At 33.0% G+C, this 14819-nt stretch overlaps 1 protein-coding gene across 2 annotated transcripts in view; it reads left to right on the forward strand.

Moving 5' to 3' along the window:
* Window positions 1-14819, forward strand: part of TOP2B (DNA topoisomerase II beta) — a 58524-nt gene that overhangs the window by 36971 nt on the left and 6734 nt on the right. For both annotated transcript variants that reach the window (XM_041734110.1, XM_041734111.1), the window contains exons 21-31: window positions 476-707; window positions 2362-2496; window positions 3052-3252; window positions 4252-4447; window positions 4594-4685; window positions 7535-7690; window positions 7830-7913; window positions 8690-8884; window positions 11801-11945; window positions 12160-12321; window positions 13888-14089. In XM_041734110.1, the coding sequence (XP_041590044.1) occupies window positions 476-707; window positions 2362-2496; window positions 3052-3252; window positions 4252-4447; window positions 4594-4685; window positions 7535-7690; window positions 7830-7913; window positions 8690-8884; window positions 11801-11945; window positions 12160-12321; window positions 13888-14089 (1800 nt within the window). The remainder of the gene's footprint in view (window positions 1-475; window positions 708-2361; window positions 2497-3051; window positions 3253-4251; window positions 4448-4593; window positions 4686-7534; window positions 7691-7829; window positions 7914-8689; window positions 8885-11800; window positions 11946-12159; window positions 12322-13887; window positions 14090-14819) is intronic.

A 14819-nucleotide genomic window follows, 5' to 3' on the forward strand; every position in this document is an offset into this window, starting at 1 on the left:
TAAATGTTTAATAGAATTATAAGTATGGAGAGATGATAGGGTACTCTGTCGAGGGTGTGTGTTCCAAATTAGTTGATTGCAAATAGAATGAAGTTTGTTGATCTCAGTGTTTGTGAATTATTGATGAAACCAGTCCTAATTAATGTAAGGATTTTTTTCTGATCCAACTTTACTTTTTAGGCTGAAGAAGGGTTTTGGGATTAAGTGAGAGTAAAAGGAAATCCATAAAACGTAATTTATCAATACTAAGAAATTATTAAGTAAGCAACATAAGTAAAATAAGGCTATTTTATTCTGGCTTCCTGCCTGAGAGAAATGTATTCGGTAATTATTTTAGGTAAATTGTATTGTTAAGTACATGTAATCAAAATTTTAAAAAACATTTTTCTTAATTTTTAAAATGTAAAGTCTTCTATGTATAATGTTTTAATTGCTAAAATGAGGACATTTTCTTATCTTTTCTTCCTTTAATTAGCTCTTTATCAAGACTCCTTTTTCCTGCTGTGGATGACAACCTGCTTAAATTCCTTTATGATGATAATCAACGTGTAGAGCCTGAGTGGTATATTCCTATAATTCCCATGGTTTTAATAAATGGTGCGGAGGGCATTGGTACTGGATGGGCTTGTAAGCTACCCAACTATGATGCTAGAGAAATTGTGAACAATGTCAGAAGAATGCTAGATGGCTTGGATCCTCATCCCATGGTAATTATTTAGAACTTACTGCTTATATAATATTATATTTTTTATTTAACAAATAATGTGTAAGCTACAGCGTACAGCCATTTTAGAAAGATAATGGAACCATTTTCATTTTCGAACATATTGCAGACAATAAAGACCTTCTTATTGTGTAACTTAATATGTGCTTATAGTAAAAGAGATTAGCTCTAGAAAAAGCCTGGAGATAAGGATTATCGGGGAAAAATCACATTGAAAATGAAAAATATCTAGTATTTCAGGTTTTTAAGTAACTAAATTATATAGAGAACAATGTTCTTATGGCAAAATTATATGCAACTTTGTTTTTATTCTCTAAGTCATATTAAAGTTGTAAGGAATCTTAAGAAATTGTATATATTTTAATGTATCTCCATATTTTTTAAATTTTTGCCCTTATGTCATCCACTGTGCTTGTTTTTGCCCCAAACTCCCTCCAAGAAAAACTTATCAAAAAAGTGTCCTCCTCTTTTCTACATGATTAAAAATCATCTGGAAATTCCCCTTTATCATGATACACTTTAAGTAAAAGTGTATTTGTATAACAAAAATGGTAGTGCTCATTGTAGAAAATATAAATAAAAGAAAAAATGCGTCATAAAACCAGCACATGAAAACAAACTTCACATTTTTACATATTTCTCTCCAAGTTTTATTTCATTCTTATATTTTAAAATAAAACATGGGATGCCTGGGTGGCTCAGTAGGTGGGTGTCTGCCTTCAGCTCAGGGCGTGATCCTAGAGTCCTGGGACTGAGTACCAAATCGGTCTCCTCACAGGGAGCCTGCATCTCCCTCTGCCTATGTCTCTGCCTCCCTCTCTGTCTCTCATGAATAAATAAAATCTTTAAAACAACAACAACAACAACAAAAACCCTAAAAAAACCCCATTATGTTATGATGAATATGGTTTAAAATCTTTTTTTCCATAAATACTTTAAAGTATTTTAAAATATTTGTAACAGAAGCATAAAATGTTTTATGATTATAGTGTTTTTTTTTTTTAATTAACTTTTATTGGTGTTCAATTTACCAACATACAGAAAAACACCCAGTGCTCAGATTATAGTGTTTTAATTATTTCAGATGTGTTTTAGAATATTAAGACAATCTGTTCGGTCAATACATGCTTTTCATGTGCTCAACGTATATAGGTAGATACATATATGTGTATATAGAAATATGGAGCTAAGGTTTTTTTGGTTTGGTTTTTGTTTTTTTAAAGATATATTTATTTATTTGAGAGAGAGAGAGAGAGCGCGCGCACATGTGCAAGAGCAGGGGGAGGAGCAGAGGGAGAGGAAGAAGCAGATTCCTCACTGAGCAGAGAGCCTGACATGGGACTTGATCCGAGGACCCTGGGATCATGATCTGAGCCAAAGGCAGATGCTTAACAGACTTAGCCACCCAGGCACCTGAAGCTAAGGTTTGGAAATTGGGAGATGTTGAGATTAAGTTAACGGAAGTTGTGAATCCAAGATTAAGTGACTATTTGGAGATGGACTTTTGACGAGGAATTTAGTTTCAGTCATACTAATCTGTCAGTAGCAGTAGACCATAGGCTAAGGGACATTCAAATATCACACTGGGAGTTAGGAGAGAAGTCAGGGCCTTAAGTTATTTTTATTTTTCTCTGCAGCTTCCGAACTACAAAAACTTTAAAGGAACGATCCAAGAGCTCGGTCAAAACCAGTATGCTGTCAGTGGTGAAATATTTGTGGTGGATAGAAACACAGTAGAGATTACAGAGCTTCCAGTTAGAACTTGGACACAGGTTAGTAGAAGAATTTTAGCTTCCTGTCTGAAGGACAGTGCAATACTTTCCGGTAAGAATTTGATTCCATCATTGTTTGTCTGAAGTCTATATAGTGTTCAAAAATTCCTATATACATTTTTTACCTATCCAATTGAATTTCTGCCTTGAGTATTCAAATAGTAATTTAAAAGTTTAATTTCTCTAAATGTAGAATGACATACTAATTTGGAACCTTTATAAATATGGTCAGTAAATTCATGTCAGTATCAGCTGTTACAGATCTAAAAGTATGCATGTCCTCTCTTGTCAGATGTTGTTGATGTCATCCTCTTGATATGCTCAGCCTTTTCCTTGCCTTTGGTGTATGAGCAGATCAAAACTATTACGTTGTATATCTTCTTTCACCATTGAGATCCCGGTATTTTGTCCTCTGTGGTGACTGGGCAGATGACAGTGAGGGAGGTTTTTCTTTTTATCCTACCAGAGTTGGGAATATTTAAAAATTTCATGACTTGTAGTATGAGAACAAGTGTGTTTCAGGAAAAGAATTACTTATTTTTAAATCTTTTATAGGTATACAAAGAACAGGTTTTAGAACCTATGCTAAATGGAACAGATAAAACACCGGCATTAATTTCTGATTATAAAGAGTATCATACTGATACAACTGTGAAATTTGTGGTGAAAATGACTGAAGAAAAGCTAGCACAAGCAGAAGCTGCTGGATTGCACAAAGTTTTTAAACTTCAAACTACTCTTACTTGTAATTCCATGGTAATTGATTAGATTCCTTATTAATTTAATGTTTTTTCCATGCCATAAGTAGAATTTTTGTGATTGGTTTCATGATGGTTGTGGCTGTAGTAAGTCTGAATGGTTTTCCCCCTGTATATTTGATGAAGAATCTGATGGTTCATTCCTTTAGATTCTTATCCACTACTATTATCCACCACTCTCAATCCCAACTGTGCATTTATGCATCTGGGCTTGAGCACACAGGATACACACACTGACCAAAATTTATGGGAGTGATTGGTACAGGATTTTCGTGTTCCTTATGCCTGTCTCTTTTAGCATTTTAATTGTGGAGTACTTATCTCCCCATAATTCTAATCTGCTTTATTAAACTTGTATATTTGTGTTTTTATATAATCGAGGAGAAAGGTAGAAAGTGAGCATCATATATGATTACCTTCATTCCATTCTCAATTAGCCTTTAGACATAAAGAAAAAATCCAGTAGCACAGTGGTTGAGACAGACTGCCATAATTTGCTAAGAAAGACAGAAAAAAGGAGAAAAATGATAGAGAAGAAATAAAATTTTCCTCCAAGTTGAGAAAGTTTGAATTATAGGACAATTAAAAACAAACAAAAAGAGACAAATATACATCTATTGAGTATGTGGGGTAGAGAGAACTTCAAATTTAACATTTGTAAACTTAGAGATAAAATGTTTTGAGTTTGAAAAAAAAATTTCTTAGATGGTTTTATAGCCATTTTGAATCAGAACCTTTTTTTAAAGAACCTATTTATCTTTCAAAATAATTTTAAATATTTTCATAGTTTTAAGAATTGAATGGATTCAGTTCTTAGAGCCACCAAAAAATATTTAGCAAAATATACTTAAGAGTTTTGGTTCTTTTCAACAGCTTTTAGGGGTGATGTGTGTTCATTTAAGTGTGTCATAGTTATTTTCCATACTGTAGATGTCATACAAGTTAAAAATACCAATACAGGTTTATGTCATCTTTAAAAACTTTGTGTTTTTCTTAGGTACTATTTGATCATATGGGATGTCTCAAGAAGTATGAAACTGTGCAAGACATTTTGAAAGAATTCTTTGATTTACGATTAAGTTATTATGGTTTACGTAAGGAATGGCTTGTAGGAATGTTGGGAGCAGAGTCTACAAAGCTTAACAATCAAGCCCGTTTCATTTTAGAGAAGATACAAGGAAAAATTACTATAGGTAAGATGCAACCTTTAAAATTTTAACATTAGTTAAAATGGAAAAAAAAAAGTTTATTAAATAGAAGACATTTTTATCAGTAGAATATAAACAAATACAAATTGAATCTCTTTTCTTGATCCTAACTTTATTTTTCCCTCACATAGAGAATAGGTCAAAGAAAGATTTGATTCAAATGTTAGTCCAGAGAGGTTATGAATCTGACCCAGTGAAAGCCTGGAAAGAAGCACAAGAAAAGGTAATCATTTGCAGAACAAGATATTCAGAGAAGCTTTTAAAAGCAAATTCCAAAACAAAAAACCCAACCCCTAAATTTTAAATTTAGTACTGCTATAAAGGTGCCAAGTTGTCTGTTTAGAGACTGAAGTCTTCTGTTTATCCACAGAACAGATACAGTACAGGAATTTGCAGTGCACACCCACCACAAAGCACTTTGCCAGTGTGACTCAACCAGGGCCTGGAGAAATGACTCCAGGTGTGAGAAGGTAGCTCAGTCTCCTTGGCCTTTTTTCTGAGCCTGCCATTAAAGGGTGTTAGTTGTGGTGGTGGTTTTTGTGATGCATGTGAACTATCTGGGAACTACACTGGTAGCACATAAATCATTTCACACTGGTCTTACTATGGTCATAGTATGGTATCCAGTCACAGTTCACTTGGTATGTTTCGGTTTATGCTGGAAAGACTAGAGACAAAATGTTCAATATTATATAGTGTGTATTGAGCACCAAGTATATGTTTTGTCCTGTGCTTAGATCTTTGACTAGAGATTTAAACCCTGGAACTTCAGATTAAAAGTCTGATGTTTTATTAATTAAATTGTCCATTTCAGATTATAAAGTACTAGTACTTGGTGACTGGAATATTGAAACTTTGAGATTCTTCTCAAGAATTAGTTTCTTGCTGTTGTGTAATAATTAAAAGAAAAATTTAAGAAGGCAGTATAACATTGTGATTGAGAACACAAATGTATGAAAGGAAGAAAATAGTGGAAATGACTAATTTTTTATTTAGAATGTTGTGTATATATGATACTGATAATATTACTGTCCTTAAAAAATACAGTTATGATTATATGACATAACTTAAACTGAAACTTCAAACTTTCCTACATTTATGAATTCTCAACCCACAATGTTTTCCATATTTTTTATCAACTACATTGATATGTTGCTTTTGTTTATATTATTTAAGCTTTAAAAAATTTTGGTCAATAGAATGCCAGATATCAGAGCAAGTAAAATTAGAATAAATTATATACTTAGCAATTACATATTAAGATAATAGGCTTATTTACCATTTGGGGAAAATGGGGTAGTAGGACAAGATGGGGAGTGTTCAAAATTAAGATGATCCAAGCACTTTGCTTTCCTTTTAATGTGTTTTACTGAATTTTTGAATCCCACAATTATGGTTTATACACTGCTTGCCCTCTGTATCATTGTTGGTTTAAACTATATCTTTAAAAAAATTAACTTAGTAAGCTAGTAAATTTAATGCTTAGTTAAAAAAGGTAAAGGTATTTAGGATTTGAGAATGCCCTTCTAGTGGAAGTAGACTTCATGGGTAAAACTTAGTGGTTGGTTTTAGTAATTTCATTGTCACCATCAAAATTTTCTCAGTATCTTGGCCATGTGTCCACTCTGGGGGTTAAGGTAACAAAAGGAGGTACTCTTCCTATTGTATAGAGTTGGAGGAGACAGAATTATAAAGCAGATAGTTATGAGATTAGAGGTTTTTTTTTTTTTTTAAACATAATAGAATTGTTATTGGAACTTGAAAAGTTTATTTTTCTTGATTTCTGATAATATCCTTAGTTATCTTCATGTTAACAAGGATAGATACACATATATTCATAGAGTGTTCATTAACAATACTTTGGGTGTCATCAAAACCTAGAACAAATAAGCTTCTAAAGTGTGGATCTAAACAGGATTTTATGACACCCTAATATTTTAATAGTAGTGTAACAACTTAAATATTCCATACAAACACACTGTTTCATGAAGAATTTTTAAAATGGTAGAATTTGTCGTAAGTACTGTTTGTCTAGGTACTTATTAATCATTGATAAACTCAGCAACAGCATTTCTAATTTGGCTATTGTTGCTTAATTTGAATTTATAGTTTTGTTTATGTAATGAAGCATGTTGCTTTGCAATTTTTATTTTTATCCCTTTGAAAGTACACTAAATTTTACTTTGTATATACACATTATTTTACTGAAATTTTAAATTGAAAACAATTTTTTCTTTTTTGGTTACCAAAAGTGAACTTTTTGTTTCATGGAGTGTCATGGTTAACTCAGTCATTAACTATCTGAGTGCCTTAAACAAATTAGATGCAGTTTTATTTAATGGCTATTGTTATTTTTAAAATCTGAAAAGTGATGTCACCTATAATAACTTCTGTTAAATTCATTGAATTTTGAAATTTAATACTAGCATTAGAGGATTTTTTACTGCAATCTTTTCTATGATAAAAAGACCTTATAAATAAAGTTTCAGAATAGCCCTCACAATTCTTACTCTACCTTACCAGCTTTTAAATTCCTAATTGAACCTTTTCTTCATTCTTACATGAGTACTCTTGCTTTAGAAATTTTATTAAGAAATCATACATAATGAGTGTACCTCAGCATATTTATTTATATTACAACTGTAAAACAGTCTTCATAAGTGATACTTATTTTGGGTTTCAAATTGTTCATTCACTCACCAGCATAAAAATCTGACAAGATACAGTGATAAAACATTAGTTCTACTCTATTAATTTCAAGATGTGGTATCTTCTCATTTCATGACTTAGTGCCTGGGCAAAGCAGTTAATTTTTCATCACATTCCCAGATAAATGGTGACTGAATATACTCATTCCTTTTGAAGATTTATTATTGTGTATTTTTAGAATTTTTTATAGGAAATACATTTTTATAGGTAATCCTGCAGATAACCTAAAAGAATCCCAACCACCCTTAAGATAGACTATTAAAAGTATAGCATTTGTGGAAGTTTTAACTCAATATTCAGTAAAATTCAGCATTGATTTGATACTATACAGGACTTTAATATAAAGTTTATTATTTTTTACAGGCAGCAGAAGAGGAAGAAACACAAAACCAGCATGATGATAGTTCCTCTGATTCAGGAACTCCTTCAGGCCCCGATTTTAATTATATTTTAAATATGTCTCTGTGGTCTCTTACTAAAGAAAAAGTTGAAGAACTGATTAAACAGAGAGATGCAAAAGTATGAACTTTTGTGGGTTAAATAATTTGAAACTATTTCAGTATTATCCATTTCTTTTTCCAAAAAGAAGTATTTTGATTTACCCTTTGTACATTATTAAGTTACTGAATGTTTAAATTATACTACTTTCTTATTGTAGGGGCGAGAGGTCAATGATCTTAAAAGAAAGTCTCCTTCAGATCTTTGGAAAGAAGACTTAGCAGCATTTGTCGAAGAACTGGATGTAGGTTAAGTCTCCATTGAAATATATTTGGAAAAGTAATGTTTATGAAATAAGAATGAGAATTTTTCTTTAATTATTTCAGTTTCTTTTAACTCTGTAAAGTTGAATGTGTTTATAAGCCACATTAGGATTAAGCTTCTAGCTACATGAAGTTAAAAAGAAACGTTAGGTCTAATGTAAAAAGCTATAGGGAGTAGGGATTTAGAATAAATTGAATTCTGATACTTTTTGTTAACTTTCTTAAAGGACTTCAAAATAGCTTATTGATTCAGTTTCTTTTCCCCAAAAGAGGCAAGAAGAGAATATATATGATAGGTACTTTGATTTTTATAATGTAGAATAATAGTGTCTTTAGGTTTATAACAGACATTTTAATTTTTTTCTTTATAATTTAGTTTTCTCCAGGTAGAATTCTAATTAAAAAAAAAATGTAGAAAATGTAAACTTTTTCTAAAATTGCCCAATACATCATGGGATCGTAGAGTTAGAAGGGACCATATAGATCATTTAGTTACTACCTTTTTGTTTTACAAATGAGAGACTAGTTAGGCTTAGGACTACAACCCAGGTCTTTTGATTTAGAATTATTGTGGTTTTTTTTTTTTTTTTTTTTTTTTTACATTTATTTTATATTAGATCAGTTAAAAGGAAAGGTTTATTCCTTACTGAGTGCATGATATTAGTTTTAATTTTTTATGCAGTAGTGATTGTCTTTTCTAATGAGTTATTTATGTGCCCACCCTCTTCCCTTTGCCCCCTTTATAATTATAATTTAGAAAGTGGAAGCGCAAGAACGAGAGGATATTTTGGCCGGAATGGCTGGAAAAGCAATAAAAGGTAAAGTTGGCAAACCTAAGGTGAAGAAACTTCAATTGGAAGAGACAATGCCCTCACCCTATGGGAGAAGAATAGTTCCTGAAATTACTGCTATGAAGGCAGATGCCAGCAAAAAGTTGCTGAAGAAGAAAAAGGTATGACATATCTCTTGTTTTAACTCATTGGGGGATTCCATCCTCATCATGATGTATATATGTATTTTAATTTTACTGTATGCTTAAGTCATGCTTTGTTTCTTTATTTTTTTTAAGATTTTATTTATTTATTCATGAGAGACACACAGAGAGAGGCAGAGACACAGGCAGAGGGAGAAGCAGGCTCCCTGCAGGGAGCCCGATGTGGGACTCGATCCCAGGACCCCAGGATCACAACCTGAGCCAAAGGCAGACACTCAACCACTGAGCCACGCAGGCATCCCTCATGCTTTGTTTCTAATATATTTCACTATGATAGGAAATAATTTGTTCTATGAGAGCATTTGGTGCACAGAAAGAAAATGTAAACTAGGGATCCATATATATTTAAGAGCTACTTAGTTGATTACATTTTTAAAATAGAAATACTCTATTTAGAAGCATTCTACCTTAAAATCATGGAACAAAAACCAAAAAAAATATATCAGCTTAACAGTGAAACTTTAGTTCTACATTATGGCCAATTAAAGAAGTCTCATAAACAGAAAAAAGTCTGTGTAGTTTTTAAAGTAAGCTATTTTTTACTATTTATTTGTTATTACCCTTAGTTTAAAAATTACCAGGACTACCTCTTCTGTCATTAGCATTGATTAGAGCTATTGAGGATTTAAAAGTATGGGGCTTACCTACCCTCCAGCGTGTTGGGCAAGAGTTAGCCAGAAGAAGGAAACTCTTGAGGGAGCTGTTCAGAGTTGAGGAAACAGGAGGCATGATGGTCTAAAAGAGAGAGGCAAATGTTTCTGGCAGGTTGATTTTAGAACCCAAGGGATGTGGATATGTAGATAAGTCCAGTAGTCTTATTAGAGCTCAGGAAATGAGCCTTGGAGATGGAGTAAGAGATTGGAGAGTTCTCTATACCGAGTTAATATTTGAAAGCATAGGAACATGTGACACCAGAAACATTGCGCTCTTTTACTGTTCTGATAAATTGACATCTATACTATTTCTTTTCTTTTTTTTCTTTTTCTTTTCTTTTTCTTACATCTATACTATTTTCCCTTTTACCTAGCTAGCTTCCTAGTTACACACAGGTTCCTCCTTAGGAAATGGCTTCTCTCCTTTTCAGTTGGTGTTTGTTCTTAGCACTCTTCTCTTAACCTTACACAGTCTCAAGTAACCTCATCTATGCCCAGAGCTTTTTTTCACTCACACTGATGACTTTTTTTTTAATTTAAAGATTTTATTTATTTATTCATGAGAGAGACACACACACAGAGAGGCAGATATACAGGCAGAGGGAGAAGCAGGCTCCACGCAGGGAGCCTGATGTGGGACTTGATCCCAGGTCTCCAGGATAACACCCCAGGCTGAAGGCGGTGCTAAATCACTGAGCCACTGGGGCTGCCCTCACACTGATGACTCTTAAATCTAGTCCCTAACTTGTAATGTTTTCAGGAGTGCCAGGGTAATATAGCCACCTGAATGCCCAAAGCCCCTCAAACTCCACATATTTGAAGCTGAGCCCATTATCCTGATTTCAAAAGCTCTTCCACCTCTGTGCCTTATCAGCCATCACCAACAAGTTCAAAACCAGGGACTTCCTCATTTAATCAGTAACTAAATTCTGTTAACTGGGCAGGCTGGGTGGCTTAGCGGTTTAGCGCCACCTTCAGCCCAGTGCGGGATCCTGGAGACCTGGAATCGAGTCCCATGTCGGGATCCCTGCATGGAGCCTGGCTTCTCCCTCTGCCTGTGTCTCTGCCTCTCTCTCTGTCTCTCATGAATAAATAAATAAAATCTTAAAAAAAAAAAAGATAAAATAAATCCTATTAACTGCCTATGAAGCAATTCCAAAATCCACCCTCTTTATCTTCGTCCCCATTGATACTGTCTTGGAATTCCATGAGTTTTCTTTGATGTAAAGTGTTCCTCTTAATTAGTTTTCCTGTTTCTAGTGATTTTATCATGATTCCTACTTTATTCCACTTCATTTATCTCTGTTTAATTTCTTACTACCAGATGATATTTCCAAAAATAAGTCTGATTATCGCACAAATGGTTTAAAGTTTTCAGTGACTTCCCACTGACTACACACAGATTCTGGTATTTAGTGATTTAGCAACTGCGTGCTTCCCTATGTTTCTGTGTGGGTACTCTTTCCTCTTACGTTTCCTTGAATCCTAGCAGACTATTTGTGATTCCCTAAATAGTGTGGCAATCATGCTTCTCTGTGTTTTGCTTGGAATGCTCTTCCTTCTTTCCCTCTGCTCACCTAGCAAACATACGTAATTCTTTAAAAACCCAATGAGAAAGGCCCCTTCTCCATGGAATCTTTCCTGGCCCTGCTCTCAGCAGAGATGCTCACTTCTTCCCATGGGTTACTTTTATACCTCCCTCCATATATGTTATTTGTATTGTGATGACCTGTCCTTGGGTCTTTCTTTGTCTTAATAATCTCAGGGTAGCGATACTTTGACTAATGCCAAGCAGTACATGACATGTGTTGCTTATCTTCCTTCAATAATCTGATTTTTTTCTAGTATGTAGAGGCCTGAACATACAGAAACTTACTTTGCAGGTTCCCTTTGGTGTAGTTTGCTATTGGTTTGAAAGTTGCTTTGATAATCAAAAGCTGCCTTATTTTTTTACAGTTGCTTTTAAGTAGCCATCATCTCATAGAATGTATCAGAATATTAGAGTGGTAAGCAGTATCATTTGCTGTAGATAAAAAGAGTAAAACAGGTCTGGTCAAAATCCTCTATTTGGACCTCAGTAGAATCATAAAATAAATAATTTTATTATTTTATTTTTACTTAACTGATATGAAGAAGTGATCTATAGCTAGAAATGTATCTCTAAAATGTATGATGTTAATTTTTATTTTTACTTCTGGTTATTTGTTTGTTTAATGTGTAGGGCGACCTTGATACTACAGCAGTAAAAGTAGAATTTGATGAAGAATTCAGTGGAACACCAGTAGAGGGTACTGGAGAAGAGGCATTGATCCCGTCAGCTCCTGTAAATAAAGGTCCCAAACCCAAAAGGGAGAAAAAGGAGCCTGGTGAGGATTGTTACAAAGTTTTTTGTGAGAAAACATATATATGTACAGGTTTTGTTTTGTTTTGTTTTTATGCTTTTTCGTCAAGTAGTTGACATAATGTCTTCAGTTTTCATGAACACTTGTTATAATTAACTGTTCATTATTAACAGTTTTATTTTTACTAATGACATTTGTGCAAGTATTGATACATATCGTATTGTTGTTTTGTTATTAGGTACCAGGGTGAGAAAAACACCTACATCATCTGGTAAATCCAGTGCAAAGAAAGTGAAGAAACGGAATCCTTGGTCAGATGATGAATCCAAGTCAGAAAGTGATTTGGAAGAAACAGAACCTGTGGTTATTCCAAGAGATTCTTTGCTTAGGAGAGCAGCTGGTATTCTGATACATTTTATATTTATTTTATTGTATATTGTATATTGACCAAGTTAGTATTACTCAGATATGTTGGTGTTATTAGTATTATCAATGCTATTAAAGTACTAAATTATTAGTATTTCAGAAGTTATAGTTCACAAAATTAAAAAAATTGCTTTACAGAATGATGTTTTTAAGCAGAGTTGAACATAAATTGCTATAAAGTGAATCAAGTTTTATTGCATTTTATTAGAAAGTTTGGGTTATATTCCTTCAGTGGTTTGAAGATGTTTGGTAAAAGTGTATCTTAGAACACCAACAGTGATAGATCAGAAGTGCTTTGTAGTTTTGTTTCATTTTGCTTGTTTTCATGAAAAATTTCCTCCTACTTAAAGAGTCTGATTCCATGCACATAACATAATTTATATAATTGCAGAGCTAGAATTAAAATATATCATTTTGTTATTCTTAATATGCAGCTTTATCCTTTCTGAATATTCATTAATTTGAAGTCTTTAAATACTTAAAAATTGAGTGTCCTATTTTATAGATTTTTCTCAAGTTTTATTAAGTCCTGATCTACTTAAAATGAATTATACAATAAAATGGTTGTTTTAACCTCTGGGAGATACTTTTTAAATTATATGTCGGGGAAGGAGGGCGGGGGTTGGGGGTGAATGGGTGACGGGCACTGAGGGGGGCACTTGACGGGATGAGCATTCTGTATGTTGGCAAATTGAACACCAATAAAAAATAAATTTATTGTAAAAAAAAATTATAGGTCAGGCCTTAAAATTCTTTGGTTCTCTAATCACCAGCAATTGAATTTATTTTCCTAATGTGCAGAAGTAATAAAATGTAGGTGAATTAACATGAGTAACTTTTGAAAATTAATTTATTAAATTAGATGCTTCAAAATTTACATAGGCATTTTCATACATCTAAAATGAAATATAAAATTATTTAGCACCCAAATGTTTTAAAAATTTTATTCCACAGTAGATGTTAGAAATTCTAAAAGTTACTTGCATTATACCAATGTGTCTTCCTCTCTATGCTTTATATTAAATTATTTTTTAGTAATATCCTGAGGTCTTATTTCTACTTTTTTTCTCATTTATTACTGTTTGTCATTTCATAGTAAAACTACTGTGAATAGAAGATAGAAGCTTTTATGCACTCTTGTTAAGAGAAAGTTGAGCTCTAAGACTAGTAAGATTGGTCTTTTGTAATTGTAAAAATGAGAAATCTTAGTAGTCACTTTTACAATAGCCTATATTCCCCACTATTTCTGAATTGATATTTGAGTATGACAAATAGCTCCCTAGTAATTAATCTTATTAGTATATGCTCCCCTGTACCATATGCAGCATTACCACATTAGCCTCCTGGGAAGTCTACGATGAACGTTTAACATTATCAAAGTCATTGAGGCCAAAGTTGTTGGCTTTTTTTTTTCCTGAATGCTTTTCTTTCTTTTTCCGAGTTTTAGAGATAGCTGGAATATTTTTCAAATGCATTATTCATAATATGTCATGGGTAAAACTGGATTTAAGTTTAACCTTCACTTTTATTTTTCTCCTAGCTGAAAGACCTAAGTACACATTTGATTTCTCAGAAGAAGAGGATGATGATGCTGATGATGATGATGACAATAATGATTTAGAGGAATTGAAAGTTAAAGCATCTCCCATTACAAATGATGGGGAAGATGAATTCGTTCCTTCAGATGGCCTAGATAAAGACGAATATACATTTTCACCAGGCAAATCAAAAGCTACTCCAGAGTAAGTAATGAAGCAACTACTATTCAGTTACATGGTGCAGTTAGTTATTTAGACAGCTATCAGAGATCTCATAGCAAGCTGTGTCTTAAGAGTTTATCTTCCTCACAAAGGAAAAAAATCTGGGTAGTATTGTGGCTATTTATAGAACTATTGCTATATCTTATAGCATGGACTGGCAGGTTTTTTTCCCCGTAAAGCGTTCTATAGAAAATATTTTTGGCTTTGCAGGCTGTATCGTTTCTGTTCTAAACTACTCATTGTTGCCATTGTAGCAAGAAAGCAGCCATAAGCAGTATGTAAATGAATAAACATAGCTGAGTTCCAGTAAAACTTTCTTTTTTAAAATAGGCAGCAGGCCTATGGGACACAGCCCAACAACATAGTTAAGAAAAGTTACTGAAACTTTAGAATTGAGAGGTTTAATTTTCTTTCCTAACTTTGGCCTTGATTGATTTTTTTTTTCTTTTTTTGGCCTCTAAAGAGTATTGAACACCAATGTGTAGGATGTGAAGTTTGTGACCTATTTCAGAATTTTAAAGGAAGTGCTTTACTATGTTAAAGAAGTGTTTTATCATATGTAATCTAAGATCAGAAATAGGATTATTGATGACTTACAGATTCAGGCTTTCTCCTTAGGTTTTTGGCAGTAATTTACTGATGTTGGATTCTGGAATAGTTCTATTAATCATAAAATTTAATGTAGCAGTATTTTGAATAACTTTAGCTTTTG

Source organism: Vulpes lagopus, chromosome 19 (genome assembly GCF_018345385.1).
Source record: "Vulpes lagopus strain Blue_001 chromosome 19, ASM1834538v1, whole genome shotgun sequence".
Taxonomy (NCBI): Eukaryota; Metazoa; Chordata; class Mammalia; order Carnivora; family Canidae; genus Vulpes; species Vulpes lagopus.